Raw genomic sequence first — 24326 nt, forward strand, 5'->3', positions numbered from 1 at the left:
AGTTCCTGTCAGAAGGAGGAGGCGCGGCAGGAGCGTCGGGGGGCGGAAGACGGTGCCTCAGTGCCTCTCTCCTTCTGACATTGTTAAAGAAAACACAACAAATTTGTAATTATGTAGGTAATTACATGTAGATAATGTCCTCAAGTTCTGTATAACCACTTTTTCCTCTCTCTGTGTTTGTTTCTCGTTCGTTGTTGTGTGTGTGTTTGTGTGCATTTGTCTCTTTCAAACAGGTGCCGGTCCTCACCTCTGCAGTGCTGCCGTCTCCTGTAGCGCTGCATGGTTCTAAGCTAAGTTTCCTTTCCTTTTTCTGTTCTCTCAGATTTGTCCTCAGGTTTGAAGTGTCTGTGTTGTGCAGCTGGTCTGGTCTGTCTCTAGACAGTTCAGGCTTCACCCACTAGTTAAATGGTGGAGGCTCACAGCGACATACTCAACACACAAGTTTCTGAACTCTGCATGAGGGTTTCTCCGACGAAGTGAGGGCCGTGAGGCACAGCTCCCCGTCCCCCGGTGACCCTGCTAGGTCCACCTTCTTAGGGAAACCCTCTGCAGAGGAGCTGACAGAGCCAGGAACTTGTGAGTTGCGTGTGTCCACTCAGGCATCATTCATGCTTGTTCTGTAGGCAGTTCCTGTCAGAAGGAGGAGGCGCGGCAGGAGCGTCGGGGGGCGGAAGACGGTGCCTCAGTGCCTCTCTCCTTCTGACATTGTTAAAGAAAACACAACAAATTTGTAATTATGTAGATAATTACATGTAGATAATGTCCTCAAGTTCTGTATAACCACTTTTTCCTCTCTCTGTGTTTGTTTCTCGTTCGTTGTTGTGTGTGTGTTTGTGTGCATTTGTCTCTTTCAAACAGGTGCCGGTCCTCACCTCTGCAGTGCTGCCGTCTCCTGTAGCGCTGCATGGTTCTAAGCTAAGTTTCCTTTCCTTTTTCTGTTCTCTCAGATTTGTCCTCAGGTTTGAAGTGTCTGTGTTGTGCAGCTGGTCTGGTCTGTCTCTAGACAGTTCAGGCTTCACCCACTAGTTAAATGGTGGAGGCTCACAGCGACATACTCAACACACAAGTTTCTGAACTCTGCATGAGGGTTTCTCCGGCGAAGTGAGGGCCGTGAGGCACAGCTCCCCGTCCCCCGGTGACCCTGCTAGGTCCACCTTCTTAGGGAAACCCTCTGCAGAGGAGCTGACAGAGCCAGGAACTTGTGAGTTGCGTGTGTCCACTCAGGCATCATTCATGCTTGTTCTGTAGGCAGTTCCTGTCAGAAGGAGGAGGCGCAGCAGGAGCGTCGGGGGGCGGAAGACGGTGCCTCAGTGCCTCTCTCCTTCTGACATTGTTAAAGAAAACACAACAAATTTATAATTATGTAGATAATTACATGTAGATAATGTCCTCAAGTTCTGTATAACCACTTTGTCCTCTCTCTGTGTTTGTTTCTCGTTCGTTGTTGTGTGTGTGTGTTTGTGTGCATTTGTCTCTTTCAAACAGGTGCCGGTCCTCACCTCTGCAGTGCTGCCGTCTCCTGTAGCGCTGCATGGTTCTAAGCTAAGTTTCCTTTCCTTTTTCTGTTCTCTCAGATTTGTCCTCAGGTTTGAAGTGTCTGTGTTGTGCAGCTGGTCTGGTCTGTCTCTAGACAGTTCAGGCTTCACCCACTAGTTAAATGGTGGAGGCTCACAGCGACATACTCAACACACAAGTTTCTGAACTCTGCATGAGGGTTTCTCCGGCGAAGTGAGGGCCGTGAGGCACAGCTCCCCGTCCCCCGGTGACCCTGCTAGGTCCACCTTCTTAGGGAAACCCTCTGCAGAGGAGCTGACAGAGCCAGGAACTTGTGAGTTGTGTGTGTCCACTCAGGCATCATTCATGCTTGTTCTGTAGACAGTTCCTGTCAGAAGGAGGAGGCGCAGCAGGAGCGTCGGGGGGCGGAAGACGGTGCCTCAGTGCCTCTCTCCTTCTGACATTGTTAAAGAAAACACAACAAATTTATAATTATGTAGATAATTACATGTAGATAATGTCCTCAAGTTCTGTATAACCACTTTTTCCTCTCTCTGTGTTTGTTTCTCGTTCGTTGTTGTGTGTGTGTTTGTGTGCATTTGTCTCTTTCAAACAGGTGCCGGTCCTCACCTCTGCAGTGCTGCCGTCTCCTGTAGCGCTGCATGGTTCTAAGCTAAGTTTCCTTTCCTTTTTCTGCTCTCTCAGATTTGTCCTCAGGTTTGAAGTGTCTGTGTTGTGCAGCTGGTCTGGTCTGTCTCTAGACAGTTCAGGCTTCACCCACTAGTTAAATGGTGGAGGCTCACAGCGACATACTCAACACACAAGTTTCTGAACTCTGCATGAGGGTTTCTCCGACGAAGTGAGGGCCGTGAGGCACAGCTCCCCGTCCCCCGGTGACCCTGCTAGGTCCACCTTCTTAGGGAAACCCTCTGCAGAGGAGCTGACAGAGCCAGGAACTTGTGAGTTGCGTGTGTCCACTCAGGCATCATTCATGCTTGTTCTGTAGGCAGTTCCTGTCAGAAGGAGGAGGCGCAGCAGGAGCGTCGGGGGGCGGAAGACGGTGCCTCAGTGCCTCTCTCCTTCTGACATTGTTAAAGAAAACACAACAAATTTGTAATTATGTAGGTAATTACATGTAGATAATGTCCTCAAGTTCTGTATAACCACTTTGTCCTCTCTCTGTGTTTGTTTCTCGTTCGTTGTTGTGTGTGTGTTTGTGTGCATTTGTCTCTTTCAAACAGGTGCCGGTCCTCACCTCTGCAGTGCTGCCGTCTCCTGTAGCGCTGCATGGTTCTAAGCTAAGTTTCCTTTCCTTTTTCTGTTCTCTCAGATTTGTCCTCAGGTTTGAAGTGTCTGTGTTGTGCAGCTGGTCTGGTCTGTCTCTAGACAGTTCAGGCTTCACCCACTAGTTAAATGGTGGAGGCTCACAGCGACATACTCAACACACAAGTTTCTGAACTCTGCATGAGGGTTTCTCCGACGAAGTGAGGGCTGTGAGGCACAGCTCCCCGTCCCCCGGTGACCCTGCTAGGTCCACCTTCTTAGGGAAACCCTCTGCAGAGGAGCTGACAGAGCCAGGAACTTGTGAGTTGCGTGTGTCCACTCAGGCATCATTCATGCTTGTTCTGTAGGCAGTTCCTGTCAGAAGGAGGAGGCGCAGCAGGAGCGTCGGGGGGCGGAAGACGGTGCCTCAGTGCCTCTCTCCTTCTGACATTGTTAAAGAAAACACAACAAATTTATAATTATGTAGATAATTACATGTAGATAATGTCCTCAAGTTCTGTATAACCACTTTTTCCTCTCTCTGTGTTTGTTTCTCGTTCGTTGTTGTGTGTGTTTGCGTGCATTTGTCTCTTTCAAACAGGTGCCGGTCCTCACCTCTGCAGTGCTGCCGTCTCCTGTAGCGCTGCATGGTTCTAAGCTAAGTTTCCTTTCCTTTTTCTGTTCTCTCAGATTTGTCCTCAGGTTTGAAGTGTCTGTGTTGTGCAGCTGGTCTGGTCTGTCTCTAGACAGTTCAGGCTTCACCCACTAGTTAAATGGTGGAGGCTCACAGCGACATACTCAACACACAAGTTTCTGAACTCTGCATGAGGGTTTCTCCGGCGAAGTGAGGGCCGTGAGGCACAGCTCCCCGTCCCCCGGTGACCCTGCTAGGTCCACCTTCTTAGGGAAACCCTCTGCAGAGGAGCTGACAGAGCCAGGAACTTGTGAGTTGCGTGTGTCCACTCAGGCATCATTCATGCTTGTTCTGTAGACAGTTCCTGTCAGAAGGAGGAGGCGCAGCAGGAGCGTCGGGGGGCGGAAGACGGTGCCTCAGTGCCTCTCTCCTTCTGACATTGTTAAAGAAAACACAACAAATTTATAATTATGTAGATAATTACATGTAGATAATGTCCTCAAGTTCTGTATAACCACTTTGTCCTCTCTCTGTGTTTGTTTCCCGTTCGTTGTTGTGTGTGTTTGCGTGCATTTGTCTCTTTCAAACAGGTGCCGGTCCTCACCTCTGCAGTGCTGCCGTCTCCTGTAGCGCTGCATGGTTCTAAGCTAAGTTTCCTTTCCTTTTTCTGTTCTCTCAGATTTGTCCTCAGGTTTGAAGTGTCTGTGTTGTGCAGCTGGTCTGGTCTGTCTCTAGACAGTTCAGGCTTCACCCACTAGTTAAATGGTGGAGGCTCACAGCGACATACTCAACACACAAGTTTCTGAACTCTGCATGAGGGTTTCTCCGACGAAGTGAGGGCCGTGAGGCACAGCTCCCCGTCCCCCGGTGACCCTGCTAGGTCCACCTTCTTAGGGAAACCCTCTGCAGAGGAGCTGACAGAGCCAGGAACTTGTGAGTTGCGTGTGTCCACTCAGGCATCATTCATGCTTGTTCTGTAGGCAGTTCCTGTCAGAAGGAGGAGGCGCAGCAGGAGCGTCGGGGGGCGGAAGACGGTGCCTCAGTGCCTCTCTCCTTCTGACATTGTTAAAGAAAACACAACAAATTTATAATTATGTAGATAATTACATGTAGATAATGTCCTCAAGTTCTGTATAACCACTTTGTCCTCTCTCTGTGTTTGTTTCTCGTTCGTTGTTGTGTGTGTTTGTGTGCATTTGTCTCTTTCAAACAGGTGCCGGTCCTCACCTCTGCAGTGCTGCCGTCTCCTGTAGCGCTGCATGGTTCTAAGCTAAGTTTCCTTTCCTTTTTCTGTTCTCTCAGATTTGTCCTCAGGTTTGAAGTGTCTGTGTTGTGCAGCTGGTCTGGTCTGTCTCTAGACAGTTCAGGCTTCACCCACTAGTTAAATGGTGGAGGCTCACAGCGACATACTCAACACACAAGTTTCTGAACTCTGCATGAGGGTTTCTCTGGCGAAGTGAGGGCCGTGAGGCACAGCTCCCCGTCCCCCGGTGACCCTGCTAGGTCCACCTTCTTAGGGAAACCCTCTGCAGAGGAGCTGACAGAGCCAGGAACTTGTGAGTTGTGTGTGTCCACTCAGGCATCATTCATGCTTGTTCTGTAGACAGTTCCTGTCAGAAGGAGGAGGCGCGGCAGGAGCGTCGGGGGGCGGAAGACGGTGCCTCAGTGCCTCTCTCCTTCTGACATTGTTAAAGAAAACACAACAAATTTATAATTATGTAGATAATTACATGTAGATAATGTCCTCAAGTTCTGTATAACCACTTTGTCCTCTCTCTGTGTTTGTTTCTCGTTCGTTGTTGTGTGTGTTTGCGTGCATTTGTCTCTTTCAAACAGGTGCCGGTCCTCACCTCTGCAGTGCTGCCGTCTCCTGTAGCGCTGCATGGTTCTAAGCTAAGTTTCCTTTCCTTTTTCTGTTCTCTCAGATTTGTCCTCAGGTTTGAAGTGTCTGTGTTGTGCAGCTGGTCTGGTCTGTCTCTAGACAGTTCAGGCTTCACCCACTAGTTAAATGGTGGAGGCTCACAGCGACATACTCAACACACAAGTTTCTGAACTCTGCATGAGGGTTTCTCCGGCGAAGTGAGGGCCGTGAGGCACAGCTCCCCGTCCCCCGGTGACCCTGCTAGGTCCACCTTCTTAGGGAAACCCTCTGCAGAGGAGCTGACAGAGCCAGGAACTTGTGAGTTGCGTGTGTCCACTCAGGCATCATTCATGCTTGTTCTGTAGGCAGTTCCTGTCAGAAGGAGGAGGCGCAGCAGGAGCGTCGGGGGGCGGAAGACGGTGCCAAATAAAGAAGAGTCACCTGGTTATTACAACCACATCCCTGAATCTCTAACAGAGAGTGATGAAGAGCCGCTCCTTCACACTGTTCCCGAAAAGTACAGAAAGGTTGGACTTGCTACGTTTCACCCTGGTGTTCATAGAGATACAGTTAAATATGACATGTAACAATTTCTAGAGTGTTGCTACAAGCTTTGATTTCCCAAACATGTGACGAAGATGTGTTTGTTGTGCTTCAGGTGACAATTAAATACTCTAAACGTGGACGGGAAGATTTTGACTTCAAACATTACAACAGGACGTTGTTTGCTGGCCTGGAGCCGCAGATTCCCAACGCCTACTGTAACTGCATGATCCAGGTAAGAAGCTGAAGATTCACAATGTGTACATTTAATTTTTAATATGAGACAATTTGTCAAATGTTCCATGGGTCTTTTATGTTTGCATCTTAGGTGTTATACTTCCTGGAGCCAGTTCGCTGCCTTGTTCAGAATCATTTGTGCCACAAGGAGTTTTGTTTGGCTTGTGAACTCGGCTTCCTCTTCCACATGTTGGATTTGTCACAAGGAGATCCATGTCAGGTAAGTTTCTTTCTTTCTTTGTTTTCAATCTGTTGGGAATTGCAAGGCTCTTACTTTGAAATCTCATTTTGTTGTGACTGCCCAAAGTAACCTCTAATGTCTTCTTCCTTAAGGCCAGCAACTTCCTCAGAGCACTTCGAAACGTCCCTGAAGCCAAAGAGATGGGCCTGATCCTCTCAAACTATGAGGAGACGACAGGAACAGTCGAGCTAGGTCGCTTAATCCAGAGATGGAATCACTTCATCCTCTACCAGCTCTTCCAGGAGACACAGGAGCAGGAGGATCCACGGGCCTACAGGACGACCAGGAGTAGGTAAAACACATTGTTGTTGACCTGCATTCTTACTGGACACTGTCCCAGTCTTATCATTATGTTTGTTTATAAATGCAGAGTTTTCCTTCTGGTTTCTGAAACTGTGATTTGTGTTTGTGTTGCAGTTCTCTGGGCTCCCCTGGCGACTCTGTCATTAGAGAGCTGTTTTGTTCTGAAGTTGAGAACCGCAGCCCGTGTCTCTGTGGCATAGAAACAGTCTACTCCTCCCTCATGTTGCTGTTCAACATGCATTACCCTGACTCTCAAGGTGAGTCTGAGAGCACTGAGAGCATGGATATCTGTGACTGTGAATTACTCTGTCTTTGAAACTTGAACTATTAATGATTACATAATGGTTTGAATTAATTTAGTTTTTGAATGAGCAGAGGGAAATATCTGCTTGATTTGATGTATACACTGATATTCATTGTACTTTGACACTTCAGGAGAAAGAATAAAGGAGCACGACTTTGCTGAGATCCTGAAGAAAAGCATCTGCCTGCAGCAGAGATCTCACACATGGTGTGGAAACTGTGACAAGTATCAGCCCACAGTGAGTTACAGCTTTCATTCACTCATAATGACAATTCATTTATGGTTGATTGTTACCTGTTGTGCAGGGTAATCATTTCTTTGTGTTACACTGTAGGTGCAGACACGCAACATTCGACGTCTCCCAGATGTTTTGGTGATAAACTGTGAGGTGAACAGCAGCAAAGAGGCCGAATTCTGGAAGGTTCAGGCCGAGGTAAGCCACTGATTCACTGTCTTTAAATACAGTTAAAAGAAAGTAATGATTTATCTGTTCATTATTTACATGATTGCCCATGTTTCTGTTTTTATAGTACACCTTCAACAAATCCATGCAGAAGACAGATCAGGATCAGCGTCACGTGTGGATCCCCGCCACTCTCAAGATGTCCCTCAGCAAAAGTCAGAGACTGGAGATCAGCAGCTGGCCTGAGGGCGAGGAGGTGAGGACTTTAGATTTTCAGCTGATCTTTGCACTTGAAGAAATAACTGAGTAACTTTTCATTACTGAGTTAAAATTTCACTTCAAAATTAAATCCATATTTCCAGGAGCAATATTTTTAAAACATTATTACACTAATCTGAAGCATTGTAGATATTGAACTATGGGTTGGTTTTAGTGTTTTTGTTTCTGTAACACATGAATTTCTCAACTTTTGTGAAATGAAAAAGTTTATCTTACAATTATTTGCACTTTCTGTTACTAGTTAAGTGCTGCTGAACAGGCGGAGGGAGCTTCTCTGTATGACTTGGTGGCCACGGTGCCGCACATCCTGGACGCTGGCGCGGGTGGTAATATGGTCGCACACATCAAAGTGGGTGAGACCTACCATCAAAGAAAAGAGGTGAGCGACGCTTAGATAAGAAAAGTTTGACATCTGCTGACTACAAAAAGTTTCATTTTTAACATTCAAAATGATTTTATTATTTCAGGGAGTCTCTCGCCAGCAGTGGTACCTCTTCAATGACTTCCTCATTGAGCCGATTGAGCAGGTAAGGATCCTAGATAAGATTCCTGCTTGTTTATTCATGCTAACTTTAATGTGTGCAGTCATTTAAAAATGTTTCTCCTTTTGTTTTCAGACTGAGGCTGCACAGTTTGATGTGAGCTGGAAAGTGCCAGCCATCCTGTGTTACGCCAAGAGAAACTACCACACCAAATACGACCTCCGCAGTGAGTGTCAGCACAATCAGTCTGAAGTCAAATCCGACTTATATCGGACTGAGAAGCATAGCAAGACAGACGCCACTTTCATCCCACTCACAGTCAGTGAGATGCCGCAGGCTGGTGACCTGGTGGGGCTGGACGCTGAGTTTGTAAAGCTCAGTGAGGTAAGTCTGGCTATGATACCATCATTTATTATAATATAGGATCAAAAACAATTTTAAATATTCCTAGTACATATTTTCAGTAGTTCAGCTAATCTGACTCAAGTATTTAAAACAAATTTGACCCCTGAATGTGTGCGTTTGCAGGAGGAAGCAGTGCTGCATAGCGACGGCACCAAATCGACCATCACGCCCAGTCAGATGTCTGTGGCCAGGATCACCTGTGTGAGGGGTCAGGGGCCCAACGAGGGGGTCCCCTTCATCGATGATTACATCTCCACTCAGGAGCAGGTGAGAAGCTGCAGAGAGAAAAGACCACGATGACCTGAAAGAATGAATATATAATGTTTCAAGGATCCACCCGCTAACTTGTCAATTTGTTCTTCCAGGTGGTCGACTATTTGACAAAATACTCTGGAATCGAACCTGGAGACCTGGATGCCACAGTATCCTCTAAGCACGTGACCACGCTGAAGTCGACCTACCTGAAGCTACGCTTCCTCATCGATGCAGGAGTTCGCTTCGTCGGCCACGGCCGGCAGAATGACTTTCGTGTCATTAATTTAGTGGTACGTTATTTCATCAGTTTTAAATTTCAAATTAGTTCATATCGTTTAAAGATGTGATTTTTTTTTTATAGATGTGCTTTGATTTTAATGTTTTTTATTTTCTGTTTCTTAAGGTTCCCAAAGATCAAGTTATCGACACCGTGCACCTCTTCCGATTGCCCTACAAGAGGATGATTTCTCTGAAATTCCTTGCTTGGTATTTTCTTGGTAAGTTAGTAGAAACAAAAAAAACAAAATCAAATCCAAATAATCCAAATATGAGTCTGTAATCGAATTAAATCACATTATTACAGCGAGAGGGATTAGGATCCAAATATGTAAACTGGATAATCCGCTCATGTTACCGAAGTCAGTATAGTTCATGATGTTTTAGTTGTCATCAAACTCATCTTGGAATTAAATCTGAACAACAAAGTATTTAGAGGCTTTTTTGAGTTCATGCACTAAAGCGTACGTGTCAATTCCTCATATCCACACTGTAATCTGAAGCTGAACACTTTCATTTTAATCATTCCTGACCTTTTTTTCATGTCCACAGGCCTCAACATCCAGGGAGAAACCCACGACAGCACGGAGGACTCATGCACGGCCCTGAAGCTTTACAGGAAGTACCTGGAGCTGTATCAGGAAGGAGGGAATCATTACGTGACGAAAGTGCTCTACGAAGTCTACGACAAAGGCTTCCAGCTGAACTGGAAAGTCCCGGATTCGGACATGAGATAGTCCGTCTGAGTGGACTGAATGCACTCTCCTTCCATCCACGGGTGCTGCTGTGCTTCCCTCTGTGATGGGACTGTGAGCAACACCATGACCTGAGGATGCTCGGGCTGCTTATTTTGTATCATATTTTATAGTTATTTGCTTTGAGTCAGTGACTCAGTTGTTTTTATCATATCTAAATATAAGCTTTTTATTTCAGAGAGGTTTACAGGGGGGAAAGTGATCATTCAAAATATGAATTTGAAGCATTTTGTTTTTGTTTTAAAGGAAAAAGTCAAACTTGTTGCATGTAAATGAAGTCATCCTGAGCACTGTAAAATGTTTGTTGTTTGATACCAGGAAGTGGAGAATGTGCACGAATCCATGAAAATCTTGATTAAAACAGATTCAAACCACAATGAATTTAGTTTGTTTTTTTTCACCAGATTCTGTGAAATCTGTTGCACTGTTCATTTTCCAGCTAACTCTTTCCAGCTTTCTCAGAATTCAGATCAACGTTCAATTTTTCAAAAGCTGTTATTTCTCTTCTATAAATGACACATTTAGCAAGTTTGAAAAAATTGTCCTCAATATTTCACCTCGACATCTTTAAAATGCTCTAACTGGTAAGGACTGTGCTTCAAGTGCAGCATTTACAGCCACCACCAAAAGTAGTAACTATACTTTAATAGACGTGCTTCATTTAATAAAGCTTTAAGTCACATTTGAACGATTTTTTGATATAATGGTGCCCTCTGCTGGATAATATGCACACTCTTACCGTTCACTCTTACAGTTGTTTTTAAAGGTTTATGTCATTATTTTCATTGTTTTTCGGCTTGTTTTGTTTTGGGAACCATAAAATGAAATTGTTTGAACTCCTTGTCTGGTCTTACCAACAACTCTACAAGTAAAACTAAACATACAGTTAGTAATGATCCAGGAGATATGTTAAAAAACTACACAACACAGTTATTTCAATGTTCCACGAAAGAATGTGTAAATCTACACAGAGTATAGTAATCCTGTTCAGCTGGATATGTGGAGGTCAGGGATGAATGTGTTGTGTAGTCTCAATAATATTAAAGCAATAGTGTGATCACAATACTGATAACTGGGAGGCTTAAAAACGAGCTATTACAGTCTCAGAAATATTGTAATATCGACAATAATACTAAAATAAATCAGTACGAATATTGTTGTCAATATGTGGCGAGTAAGACAGTCAAGGCCTTTGAACCAGTTCAAGGCTCCGAAATCAACAGATTCTGTGAGAGAGAGGAAGCATTTTTTCAGGGGTATAAAAGTCCAAAGAAAGTTGTAACCTTTTCCGTGCCAGAGTATTGTTTAAACTTAAAAGTCAGTCAGAAGTCACCAAACACTCGGGACTCTTCAGAAGATCGTGAAGTAGACTTATAACACTACGAATGGCTGGTGTGAAGCTGATATCCAGGTCCAGATTTAGTAAGTAGAAATTTCCTTGGGGTGATGCACAGTGCGCTAATTCATGTGATTCATATACGAAGATGTAAATATTTAATTTCAACAATTCCCAGCCAAACGCAGCGCAAAGCAGCGGCTTACACATGAGCACATCCGCATCCACAGCAACAACCAACATAACCACAAGTAACAGTAAATAATAAATATTGAATGTTACTGAGCAGCACACAAGTCCGACAACACACACCTGTGTGCGTGTAGATCCATATATTCACAAGGGTTCTCCGTGTAACTGTCTAATAGTAGGTGTGGGGAGCCCTGCCCCCCAGGACATGAAGCAGGAATGGAGGAGATCAAGGCCCCAGACATCTACAAGCCCCCCAGAGCACGAGAGCAGTGTAGCAAAGTAACTGCGCGAATTGCTCGTTATTTTCTGCAGGCTGTGTGAGGCTGTGTCTTACTGGAGTCTGACACCGACAAGGTCACACTAACAGCTGCATTTTGATATTTGAATATCGTGGTTATGTTTTGACTGAGAGAAGAAAAAAAAACGAAGTAGACGCAAATCGCTCCAATTTCAATTATGGGTCGATCTGTGTGAGGATATTAAAAAAGAAAAGTTCATCTCAGTTTTGCTGTTCCATAAAAGATCAGTATTATTTCTGAAGAGCAGAAACGGAGAGACAGAGAGGGAGCACAACATTTTGATCCCAACCCTCATATTTACCTATTAACAATTAAAGAATGCCTAATTGGGACCTGACTGAAAAGATGTTTAAATTGAGAAATGGACCCTTTCATTCAAAGCAGGACACAAATGTGTTCAGTTAGTCACAGCTAAACATAAAAGTACAATAACAAAAATATGAGCAAAGATTGATGCTTGACTTTAATGGCAACTTTGACAATTAATTCTCATGGATTTCTGTCAATTTGCAAATTATATGTACTATGTATAAAATTTGTCTGTTTAATAAAAACAATTTGTTTTATTGTGCATATCTATGAAATATAATGTGGATAAATGGGACAAAGGTTGAACTGAATCTTAACATTTATCAGATCACAGGTGAGGCTGTGTTAAAGCAGCAAGGAAAACATTTTTTGAGACACTAGAGGATGTTGAATTTCAGAGGTCCTAAATATGCATTATTTAAAGGTCTTAAAGGTCTTCTGAGTTTTTGCTTTTTGGTTGTGCAAACAAACTAAATACAGGTATGTCTGTGAAGGTTCTCAGTCATCCAGGTCATCGTAGTCAAAGGAGCTTGCAAAGAAAAGCGTCTGGACTTCTTTAAGTTACTTGAAGACTGTGATGGCTGCACTTACAGCCACACAGTGGTAATACCCACCATGTTAGTGTAGAGGCTTATAAGTAACATTGCATTCACATTTCTTTCTTTAAATATAGGAATTTATTTACAGGACAATAAATAACTGGTTTTGGTTTAGTTAATTAATATATCCACATAACGCTGCATTCTAAAATAAGTGCACACATTTTAGTTTACACTGTTATGTATGATTAATCTTTTGTTTTCTGAGTTACCTTAGTTGCAGCTGTTCCAGTCCCTTGATTAAGGAGCCAAGAGGTGGAAAAGGGGCAGAGCGAGCTTTAAAGGAAGGCTACAAATTGGTTCACGCCATAACTCAGGACCATGGGGGGGGATTGGAGTTCATTATGTTTGGTTTAGTTAGGTTTTGTGTGTTTTACCCCTTTTCCTGTTTTTGTGGGCTGATCAGCCACTATTTAAGTTTCCCCTTTGTCTCATTAAGTTAGGTCAGTTTGTTTGAGTTATCAGTTGTGTTGTTAACTTTGAGTAGAGTTTTGTTAGTTTGACCTCTTTTATGGGCCCAAGATTTTGATTCTTTTTGCATGAGTTAACCAATTATGTTTTTTGGGTTAAATAAAAAATCATTTTTTGGACTTTAACCTGTGCCTAAGTTTCCTTCACTGCTCGGTCCATCACAAAGACGTTGTAGCCGGTGTATCAGAAAAACTCAGGAGAGTTTTCTCCAAGCATGACATCCTGGTGCATTTCAGACCCAGCAACACGCTCAGACAAAAACTGGTTCACCCGAAAGACAAAACGCCAAAACATATGAGTGTACAATGTGGTGTATGCTGTACAGTGCAACGAGGAATGCCGAGACCTTTTCATTGGAGAGACCAAACAGCCACTTCACAAGCGCATGGCACAACATAGAAGAGCCACCTCCACAGGACAAGACTCAGCAGTCCATCTGCATCTTAAGGATAAAGGACACTCTTTCGAGGATGCCAATGTTCACAGTTTGGACAGAGAGGACAGATGGTTTGAAAGAGGAGTGAAAGAAGCCATCTATGTCCACTGTGAGCGACCATCTTTGAACAGAGGCGGGGGTTTACGACACCAACTCTCTGCCATCTATAATCCAGTTTTGAGATCCCTTCCCAGATGCGTTAACGCCCACTCACATCCTTTTTTATTTATTTATTTATTTTTTGTCCCGTTTGGATCTATAGCCATCAGAATTGTTGTCTTAATTGGCCTTAAGAAAGATGCCAAGCAGATTTATTTTACCAAGTGGATCATCATGGCCTTGCCATATTGGTCCATTTGATTGACCTTTATTATAATTATGAATTTATTTTATTTTCAGTTGCTACAAAAGGGACAGACATGACTGGGGGATAGGACAGGGAGAAAGAATGAAAGAAAGAGAGGGAGAGAAAGAAAACCAAAGGGGAGAAGAGACGGGGGGAAGAAAGAAAAAAAAACCCAAACAAACAAAAAAAAAAACACCTGGGTCACCTGTATGGAGAAAAAAAACAGAAGAGAAAGCAAACAACAAAGAGCAACATAATAAAAAAAAAAGCACCATCACAATAAACTAGCTAGCAGTAGATATCAGTACTTACTAAATAATAAACGATAATGTGCAGCACGCAAGATAGAAAGCGCACAATGTGCTTTGAGGCAGCAGCCAAGAAAGCTGTAGTCCACGTCTGTGAATATCCAACACCCACTCACATCCTGGGCCATCTGATCTCAGGAATTCGCATGATAAGGTGGGGCCAGGTTTCACAATGAACTCACCCGAAACTCTGGCTGATTGGGACCCACACCCAGTTTCACACCTTGGCTCAGGCATTTAGAGGATCATCAGGGGGTCCTTTTGTCCCTCTGTGGGGGGTTAGTCCCACTAGGTTTATATCTGGGACTCTCCACCATTTGACCTTAGAACTGAAGAAGCTTCTCGGATGAGAGGTGAAACGTCTTCAAGCAACTTAAAGAAGTCCAGACGCTTTTCTTTGCAAGCTCCTTTGACTAAATACAGGTATGTTACTTTTCCTGGAGGGCAGCCATTTTTAAAAACAAGATGGCAGCTGAAGTGTAAGTCAGACTGTGTCAGACCTTCGTCCCGTAATGATTCTCTCCTTCCTGAAACAGTTCCAGGAACTTCCTGTAAAGCTTCAGGGCCGTGCATGAGTCCTCCGTGCTGTCATGGGTTTCTCCCTGGATGTTGAGGCCTGTGGACATGAAAAAGAATGATCAGAAATTATTCTCCTTTCTTTCTCTCTCAGTCTATCTTCCACAAGCTCTTCTGGAAGCTTTGCTGATTTCAAATAACCCTTATCTTCACCTTACACTCTCTTGTTCGTGAGCATGGAAGAGCCTTTGCCTGCCCTGGATCAATTGTTTGGTCTTTTTCACTTATTTTCCTAACTTAGTAGAGTTGAAATGCCTGCTCAACGAGAGAAAGGTAAGATGACATTTTTCTTGCAGACATGCTTGTGGCTCAAGAAAAAATGAGTATCTGTGTTGCATCATTTAGACATATAATGCTTATGAAACTACACATTGTGAATTCAAGAGGGAAATTTGTGTCACACGCTGAAGAGTATTTCATGGTTCTCATGGAGTGGTCACTTTTATCATGAAAGGCAAATGAAACTATGCGGAGAGCAGCATCTGATGAAGGCAGTAGATTCCATGTTGGTTGGTGGAGAAAGATCCTGAAAGACGTCCACTGTTAAAAATAAGCATAAGTGGAGAGACCTGAGTATGGTTTTCATCTAAAGCTAGTCCACCTTCCAGAGGTCGTCTAACTTCCAGGATTATTAATGGTAAACCAAATCAACAGTCAAGTATCTTTTGTCATTAAGTGTATTTTAAATGAAATTCAGCTTTCTGTTGGCTAAACAGCATATAGTACAATTCAGCACCTGGAAACACAACACTTACCAAAGAATCAGTACAGTGGTAGCTTAAGTCAAAGTGAGCCTGCTCAGCACATCTGTGAAACATCCAGCAAAAATCAGCAGCACAATCACATTCAGCCAAAGAAATATGTCTAGTATCTCGTGAACATGGTGGCAGAGTCTTTTTGGTGGCTGCCACTAATCTTTAGGATAACCTCCCCGATTAACATAACAGGTGTCTGATCATTTTAAGACTCTGTTAGAAATCAGTTTACTCTGACTGGCTTTCAGCTTTAGCTGTTTCAGCTGTTTTATTGAGTGTTATGTTTTTATTGTGTATTTCTGTGCATGTTTGTTGATATAGTGATCATAAATGTACATTTTTTTATAGCCTGTACAGCAGGTATTTTAAATGAGCTTAAAAAATAACCCTAGTCTTGACTTCTCACTGAGTAACAAAGGCTTCCCCTTAGAGTTGTTTTTCCTGAGCAGTAAAACCTGGGCTGTAAAGAAAACATGGCAGGGAAAAAGAAAAGTGTCTGACTGCTGTCAAGTGCTTTGCAAAAAGTTTTATTATGACAAGTTTTATTCAGTTTAATCAGCAGCTGGATTGAAAACGTTATATTTGCTTGTAGGAGCTGCACTGAGATCAGAATAAACGCTGAATTTGTCTGTGTTGATGTGGTTTGGTCTTAGATTTTTCTTTCTAAGTTTTAAGAGGCGCTGATCTTGACTATTAAAATAATGCAAGAAGCTCTTTTTAGATACTGTTTTATTATATAATTTAATTTATGGTTGATTTTCACATTTGCTTCATTTAAAATGTAAGTGATTCTCTTGCTTCAGACGTTATATCGGTAACAATAATAGATCGTATTAAAGATGGATGTGTTTTAGGTTTTTAATAGTGAAGCTGACACAGAAGTGTCTTAAAGCTGCATTCTTTCTTATGCTACCAAGGGGCAATATCTGGCTGAAAGATTTGTTGTCCTGTCTGAAGTTGTTTGTTTGATGTTGTTTGAAGTTTCCAGATCCAGATGCTCCTTCAGTCCCCACAGTCAAAGCAACTGAGGCACCTCTGAGAGTTAAAAACGGTCTTTCAATGTGCAGCTGTTCTCAGAGGTGTTACAATAAGGACTTCACCAAGTTCAGTGGAGTTAGAAGTTCACATGAATTTAGCAAGTTAGTTTCAACCTAAATATGATAAACCATGTTCTAACTAAAATGTACAGCTCTACCCTCATCATACGACAGGGAGAAGACACCAAAAACCAATATCACTCACTCATGAAAGGGAACAGCCATGGAATTTATCCATCAGGGTCAACTTTATTTAGCATCAGTAGGAATTTGAATAATGGAGGAACCTTCATTTGATTTTAATGTTATTGAAACACAAAAACTCCCAGGGCTTATGTGGCTGGTAAATTAGCCAACTAAATTAGCTAACTATAAAATTATAGCTTGCAAAAATGATTGCTAGCTAAACCATATCCTTTTATTCTCTTAACTTGTGTTTTATGCAGTCACCAACACATTGAAAAAACACAAAAGTCTCCTTTCTGCAACGTTACAAGCTGTCAGGAGAGATATGTTGAATTTTAACATCCTCCTGGATGTCCAGCAGTTGGTTGTCCTGTCAACCGCAGCATAAACAATGTGGCCGAGAGAGGAAGCAGGAAAGAAAAAGAAAAAAAAAAAAAGGAAAGAAAAAACCCCACGTTGCATGTGACAACTTAGTTCAAGCTATTCTGCTTCTTCACAATACGGTTATCTTCAGAGAAGGGGAGATAGTGTGTTTTGAATGTTGATGAGGTAGCAAATCTTTTCTCACAGGTGCTACAAGAATGCGGCTTTTCACCTGTGTGAATTCTCATGTGTCTTTTGAATGTTGATGAGGAAGAAAATCTTTTCTCACAGGTGCTACAAGAATACGGCTTTTCACCTGTGTGAATTCTCATGTGTCTTTTGAATGTTGATGAGGAAGCAAATCTTTTCTCACAGGTGCTACAAGAATACGGCTTTTCACCTGTGTGAATTCTCATGTGTCTTTTGAATGTTGATGAGGAAGAAAATCTTTTCTCACAGGTGCTACAAGAATACGGCTTTTCACCTGTGTGAACTCTCATGTGTCTTTTGAATGTTGATGAGGAAGCAAATCTTTTCTCACAGGTGCTACAAGAATATGGCTTCTCACCTGTGTGAATTCTCATGTGTGTTTTGAATGTTGATAAGTCAGCAAAACTTTTCCCACAGATGCTACAAGAATACGGTTTCTCACCTGTGTGAATTCTCTTGTGTTTTTTCAATGTTGATAAGTCAGTAAATCTTTTCCCACAGGTGCTACAGGAATACGGCTTCTCACCTGTGTGAATTCTCATGTGTGTTTTGACCTTTGATAAGGTAGCAAATCTTTTCCCACAGGTACTACAAGGGTACGGCTTCTCACCTGTGTGAACTCTCATGTGTGTTTTGAATGTTGATGAGGTAGCAAATCTTTTCCCACAGGTGCTACAGGAATACGGCTTCTCACCTGTGTGAATTCTCGTGTGTGTTTTGACTTCTAATGAAGTAGCAAATGTTTTCCCACAGGTGCCACAAGAATACGGCTTTTCACCTGTGTGAATTCTCATGTGTGTTTTGAATGTTGATGAGGTAGCAAATCTTTTCTCACAGGTGCTACAAGAATACGGCTTTTCACCTGTGTGAATTCTCATGTGTTTTTTGAATGTTGATGAGGAAGCAAATCTTTTCTCACAGGTGCTACAAGAATACGGCTTCTCACCTGTGTGAATTCTATTGTGTCTTTTGAATGTTGATGAGGAAGCAAATCTTTTCTCACAGGTGCTACAAGAATATGGCTTCTCACCTGTGTGAACTCTCATGTGTGTTTTGAATGTTGATGAGGCAGCAAATCTTTTCCCACAGGTGCTACAGGAATACGGCTTTTCACCTGTGTGAACTCTTAGATGTGTAATCATATTGTATTCATCCTGTAAAGTTTTTCCACACACTTCACATTGTACAGACTTGTTCTTTGTGTCCGTTCTACTTTTACTCGATGACACAGGAAGGTTGTCTACTCTTTGACTGTGACGTCTCTCATTCAGCTCTGTATTTCTAGTAGTTCCTGAGACCACATGCTGACTTTTTTCATTATCTCGGGTCTCTGCTTCAGGAGAGCTGTGAGAAAGGAGCTGCTCACTGTTTGGTTCTGGTTTACTGTAGGCACTTTCCTCATAAGCGGGTGTCACCATGAAGGTATCAGCCTCCTGCTTCAGCCCAAGCTGCTCTCCCTTCTGACTGCTGCCAAGTTCCTCCTTTTCCTCTTTAATCTGTGGATTCTCTGGTTTCTCCTGGTTCAGACTGGAGTTCCTCTCCTGGTTACAGACCTGCTGGTCTGTAAGAACCTCCTCTTCCTCAAAAGCATGCTGCTGTAGGGCATCTGAATGCACAAAGGGGAAAAGATGATAGTAAAACAAACATTTGAGAAAATATTTACTGGTCTGAACCATTAGCAGGTCTCTACATAGTGAGCCTGTTGCTCACATATACCACTAAAATTAAAGTCTACAAACGGGACAAATTATTTGGGCACTGATGCAAATGTTTAGTTCTGACACTCTTATTAGCAAATTTCAAAGTTCAGCTTCTTATGTCTTTGATATATAAAATAAATAGATGTTGTTTTTTGTTAAATGAATGTGGATGTCTGAATTGGCCGCAGTTACAAGAAGGCATGCTGGGGAAGAGCTCTCTTACACAGTAGTAACCGTTTTGGCTGTGCTTGAAATGCCATGAAAACACTCTTCTTGTCTAACAAATTTAACTTTAGAAACTCTGAATTCCATATTTTCCAAAACAGAATAGAAATATTTATTCATATTACCCAGACCTGTAAACTGTTCAAATTTACCATTTCCATGCTGCAGAGGAAACATAATTCTTTAACTTAAACTGATAACAGAACAAAATGAAACTTGTGTTGTTGACTTTGTGTCTCTGTGTAGATTTGGTCTGACCAGTGAGTGGAAATTTGAAACCCAGATGTTTCACGTCTTTCATTCTGGTGAATTTTTACGTACTAATTTTCACCGTTTTGCACAGGTTAATGGTGGAAATGTGTTTAAATAAAGAACAGAAAATCAGGCTGAAGAGATTCATTCATGTTGCTTATTACTTTTTGACCTTCAATTCTCTGACAGTTCATCAGTCTGTCGGAGGGTCAACACAGAAACACAGACAACTATTCACACTCATATTCACACCTATGAGCAATTTAAAATCACCAACTAACCTAACCCGGCTGTTCGTATGTCTCTGGATAGTGAACAAGGGGAGAACATGCAAACTCCACACAGAAAGGCTTGGCTACTTGGTAGAGTCAAACTCAGGACCTTGTTGCTGTGAGGCAACAGTGCTAACCACTGGTCCACTGAGCTGTCTGTGAGTTATATTCACTTTTATTAAATCAACATAGTTTTACATACCTATTCTGTGTAACTTTATCACAGGTTTCCAGATGGTCTCCAGCAGTCTGAGCTGCTTTTTATCAGTCCAGACAATAATGCCTTCAGCCTCCTGCTTCAGCCCAAGCTGCTCTCCCTTCTGACTGCTGCCAAGTTCCTCCTTTTCCTCTTTAATCTGCGGAGTCTCTGGGTCCTCTTGGTCCAGACTGGAGTTCCTCTCCTGGTTACAGACCTGCTGGTCTGTAAGAACCTCCTCTTCCTCAAAAGCATGCTGCTGTAGGGCATCTGAATGCACAAAGGGGAAAAGATGATAGTAAAACAAACATTTGAGAAAATATTTACTGGTCTGAACCATTAGCAGGTCTCTACATAGTGAGCCTGTTGCTCACATATACCACTAAAATTAAAGTCTACAAACGGGACAAATTATTTGGGCACTGATGCAAATGTTTAGTTCTGACACTCTTATTAGCAAATTTCAAAGTTCAGCTTCTTATGTCTTTGATATATAAAATAAATAGATGTTGTTTTTTGTTAAATGAATGTGGATGTCTGAATTGGCCGCAGTTACAAGAAGGCATGCTGGGGAAGAGCTCTCTTACACAGTAGTAACCGTTTTGGCTGTGCTTGAAATGCCATGAAAACACTCTTCTTGTCTAACAAATTTAACTTTAGAAACTCTGAATTCCATATTTTCCAAAACAGAATAGAAATATTTATTCATATTACCCAGACCTGTAAACTGTTCAAATTTACCATTTCCATGCTGCAGAGGAAACATAATTCTTTAACTTAAACTGATAACAGAACAAAATGAAACTTGTGTTGTTGACTTTGTGTCTCTGTGTAGATTTGGTCTGACCAGTGAGTGGAAATTTGAAACCCAGATGTTTCACGTCTTTCATTCTGGTGAATTTTTACGTACTAATTTTCACCGTTTTGCACAGGTTAATGGTGGAAATGTGTTTAAATAAAGAACAGAAAATCAGGCTGAAGAGATTCATTCATGTTGCTTATTACTTTTTGACCTTCAATTCTCTGACAGTTCATCAGTCTGTCGGAGGGTCAACACAGAAACACAGACAACTATTCACGCTCATATTCACACCTATGAGCAATTTAAAATCACCAACTAACCTAACCCGGCTGTTCGTATGTCTCTGGATAGTGAACAAGGGGAGAACATGCAAACTCCACACAGAAAGGCTTGGCTACTTGGTAGAGTCAAACTCAGGACCTTGTTGCTGTGAGGCAACAGTGCTAACCACTGGTCCACTGAGCTGTCTGTGAGTTATATTCACTTTTATTAAATCAACATAGTTTTACATACCTATTCTGTGTAACTTTATCACAGGTTTCCAGATGGTCTCCAGCAGTCTGAGCTGCTTTTTATCAGTCCAGACAATAATGCCTTCAGCCTCCTGCTTCAGCCCAAGCTGCTCTCCCTTCTGACTGCTGCCAAGTTCCTCCTTTTCCTCTTTAATCTGCGGAGTCTCTGGGTCCTCTTGGTCCAGACTGGAGTTCCTCTCCTGGTTACAGACCTGCTGGTCTGTAAGAACCTCCTCTTCCTCAAAAGCATGCTGCTGTAGGGCATCTGAATGCACAAAGGGGAAAAGATGATAGTAAAACAAACATTTGAGAAAATATTTACTGGTCTGAACCATTAGCAGGTCTCTACATAGTGAGCCTGTTGCTCACATATACCACTAAAATTAAAGTCTACAAACGGGACAAATTATTTGGGCACTGATGCAAATGTTTAGTTCTGACACTCTTATTAGCAAATTTCAAAGTTCAGCTTCTTATGTCTTTGATATATAAAATAAATAGATGTTGTTTTTTGTTAAATGAATGTGGATGTCTGAATTGGCCGCAGTTACAAGAAGGCATGCTGGGGAAGAGCTCTCTTACACAGTAGTAACCGTTTTGGCTGTGCTTGAAATGCCATGAAAACACTCTTCTTGTCTAACAAATTTAACTTTAGAAACTCTGAATTCCATATTTTCCAAAACAGAATAGAAATATTTATTCATATTACCCAGACCTGTAAACTGTTCAAATTTACCATTTCCATGCTGCAGAGGAAACATAATTCTTTAACTTAAACTGATAACAGAACAAAATGAAACTTGTGTTGTTGACTTTGTGTCTCTGTGTAGATTTGGTCTGACCAGTGAGTGGAAATTTGAAACCCAGATGTTTCACGTCTTTCATTCTGGTGAATTTTTACGTACTAATTTTCACCGTTTTGCACAGGTTAATGGTGGAAATGTGTTTAAATAAAGAACAGAAAATCAGGCTGAAGAGATTCATTCATGTTGCTTATTACTTTTTGACCTTCAATTCTCTGACAGTTCATCAGTCTGTCGGAGGGTCAACACAGAAACACAGACAACTATTCACACTCATATTCACACCTATGAGCAATTTAAAATCACCAACTAACCTAACCCGGCTGTTCGTATGTCTCTGGATAGTGAACAAGGGGAGAACATGCAAACTCCACACAGAAAGGCTTGGCTACTTGGTAGAGTCAAACTCAGGACCTTGTTGCTGTGAGGCAACAGTGCTAACCACTGGTCCACTGAGCTGTCTGTGAGTTATATTCACTTTTATTAAATCAACATAGTTTTACATACCTATTCTGTGTAACTTTATCACAGGTTTCCAGATGGTCTCCAGCAGTCTGAGCTGCTTTTTATCAGTCCAGACAATAATGCCTTCAGCCTCCTGCTTCAGCCCAAGCTGCTCTCCCTTCTGACTGCTGCCAAGTTCCTCCTTTTCCTCTTTAATCTGCGGAGTCTCTGGGTCCTCTTGGTCCAGACTGGAGTTCCTCTCCTGGTTACAGACCTGCTGCTCATCCAGATCCTCCTCTTCCTTACAGTCATGTTGTTTTGGGAGGTCTTGAGGAATAAAGAAACACAAGAACAATAATCACTATTGTGTGATACAAAAACTATATATTTTTTATATTTAGTGATTGTTACGGCCCTAGCAGGGCCTCCTCCTGAAGGTGAGCTCTGGGCCAGAGTGCCATGTGAGTGGTTACAGCTAGTGAGCTGAGAGTTTGTGGTGTTTGCCGCTAGTGAGCTGTGTTATTGTGGTTTGCAGCTAGTGAGCTGCTCTTTCTTTTTGGCTTATGTTTTACTTTATTGACCAACGCCTGAGTTTTGTTTGTTTTCTTAAATGGTGATAGCGGCTCTTTTAGTTGAGCTACTTTAATAAAACTGTTTAATTTAACCCGTTTGCCTCCTTAACTCTTTTTTCCTCACCCGGACACTTTTTGTTACTTCCCCCTCACCACCTAGACCCCTCAGGGGAACATAACAGTGATATAAAAACTAATATTTTTAAAAGCATGAATCAAAAACCAAGAAATGGTGATCAGCCTATCATATGACCCATTACGAGCCCCACGCACACGCACGCTCAGGGAAATAGTTGTGCACACTCACAGCAAGGATCCTCACTGTGAGCAAAGACACAAAGTTCACCAAACTAAAATGCAATGTGACCACCATGAAAACATCAGTGTGTGTAAGGAAGAGGACTCCCTTACTGTATTTATTTATATTGTATTGTCTGTATAGCACTTTAGAGCACACCTTTCACGTTATTAAAAGCACCTTATCAAGCAATTTATGAGCATTGCACTTTAAGCATGGATTTGCACACAAGAAGTTTAAATATTTGTTGACTATTTATTGGGAATTTTAGGGTCAGTTGGTGGCCTTGTTTCAGATCCTGCACAGCTGTTCCTCGTCAAGGAATGTGGTGGTTGTCTGTCAGGAGAGAAGAATGGTGATTGAGATTGTGATTAAGGTTTACCAATAAGGAAAACTAAGGCAAATGTGTGTGTGAAATCTAGGGATAAAAGTGGTGCAAATAAGTGTTTGTAAGTTAATGATTACTCACCTTTCTTGCCTGTGTCTTCTTCAAGGTGTTTGGGCAAATGTTTCCCCTGGGGTCCAGACACCATTTAAAGGTTCCGGGAGAGACCATTGGTAAAGAGAGTGTGGTGAATCTTTTTGTGCTTGGGTTTCTGGGTTTTTATAATATTGGGTTTGGGGTAACATTAAAGTGTGAAATATTTATTAATATGTAAATGTGAAAATGTATTTATGTATTTATTTATTCTTATTGATATATTGTGTACTGTGGTGGAAGGTTGGGATTTAAGAATTGACCTGAGAGTGGAATAATGGTTAAGTCTGTGACAGCTGAACATATTTAAGGCTGCCAGTTGTCATTAGAGGGTGGATTTTTTTTTGTGCTGTGCAGAAGCTCGACAAGTTAATTGTTGTAAGGAGAGCCATACAGCAAATAAATACTTTGTTCCACTACACTTGCCTTGGTCTGTCTCACTGTGTTTCCAGCCGCTAAGGGCTGCCCTGTTACAGTGTGTAAAATCCTTTTTTAAATGAAACTTCACTTCAACTTCAGAGAAGGCTGTTAACAACTTGTTAAATGTGTATTCCGCTGACATCTAACTATATTTTACTGCACAATCTCAGTGTTTACAGATGATCTAAAACACT

At 42.1% G+C, this 24326-nt stretch overlaps 3 protein-coding genes across 3 annotated transcripts in view; 1 reads left to right on the forward strand and 2 right to left on the reverse strand.

Moving 5' to 3' along the window:
- LOC145423240 (PAN2-PAN3 deadenylation complex catalytic subunit PAN2-like) overlaps nucleotides 1-10096 on the forward strand; it is a 54041-nt gene extending 43945 nt beyond the window's left edge. Inside the window, exons 2-16 of the mRNA XM_080295500.1 lie at nucleotides 5618-5779; nucleotides 5911-6030; nucleotides 6124-6252; nucleotides 6366-6565; nucleotides 6691-6833; nucleotides 7012-7118; nucleotides 7215-7313; nucleotides 7411-7539; nucleotides 7804-7941; nucleotides 8030-8089; nucleotides 8180-8428; nucleotides 8573-8716; nucleotides 8815-8994; nucleotides 9108-9201; nucleotides 9533-10096. Coding sequence (XP_080151626.1) covers nucleotides 5618-5779; nucleotides 5911-6030; nucleotides 6124-6252; nucleotides 6366-6565; nucleotides 6691-6833; nucleotides 7012-7118; nucleotides 7215-7313; nucleotides 7411-7539; nucleotides 7804-7941; nucleotides 8030-8089; nucleotides 8180-8428; nucleotides 8573-8716; nucleotides 8815-8994; nucleotides 9108-9201; nucleotides 9533-9717 — 2139 coding nt within the window. The 3' untranslated portion in view covers nucleotides 9718-10096. The remainder of the gene's footprint in view (nucleotides 1-5617; nucleotides 5780-5910; nucleotides 6031-6123; nucleotides 6253-6365; nucleotides 6566-6690; nucleotides 6834-7011; nucleotides 7119-7214; nucleotides 7314-7410; nucleotides 7540-7803; nucleotides 7942-8029; nucleotides 8090-8179; nucleotides 8429-8572; nucleotides 8717-8814; nucleotides 8995-9107; nucleotides 9202-9532) is intronic.
- Nucleotides 10097-15972: 5876 nt separating this feature from the next.
- Nucleotides 15973-20648, reverse strand: LOC145423135 (uncharacterized). Its single transcript, XM_080295317.1, has 2 exons — nucleotides 19810-20648; nucleotides 15973-18764 (listed from the first exon to the last, which is right to left on the reverse strand). The coding sequence occupies exons 1-2, from the start codon at nucleotides 20141-20143 to the stop codon at nucleotides 17056-17058; spliced, it is 2043 nt and encodes a 680-aa protein (XP_080151443.1). The 5' UTR covers nucleotides 20144-20648; the 3' UTR covers nucleotides 15973-17055.
- A 286-nt stretch (nucleotides 20649-20934) lies between these two features.
- LOC145423145 (uncharacterized) lies at nucleotides 20935-24182 on the reverse strand. The gene is made up of 3 exons (XM_080295338.1): nucleotides 23704-24182; nucleotides 22428-22691; nucleotides 20935-21382 (listed from the first exon to the last, which is right to left on the reverse strand). Exons 1-3 carry the CDS (start codon nucleotides 23765-23767, stop codon nucleotides 21111-21113), a joined length of 600 nt encoding a protein of 199 aa, XP_080151464.1. The 5' UTR covers nucleotides 23768-24182; the 3' UTR covers nucleotides 20935-21110.
- Between the last annotated feature and the right edge of the window lie 144 nt (nucleotides 24183-24326).

Source organism: Astatotilapia calliptera, chromosome 20, assembly GCF_964374335.1.
Source record: "Astatotilapia calliptera chromosome 20, fAstCal68.1, whole genome shotgun sequence".
NCBI lineage: Eukaryota > Metazoa > Chordata > Actinopteri > Cichliformes > Cichlidae > Astatotilapia > Astatotilapia calliptera.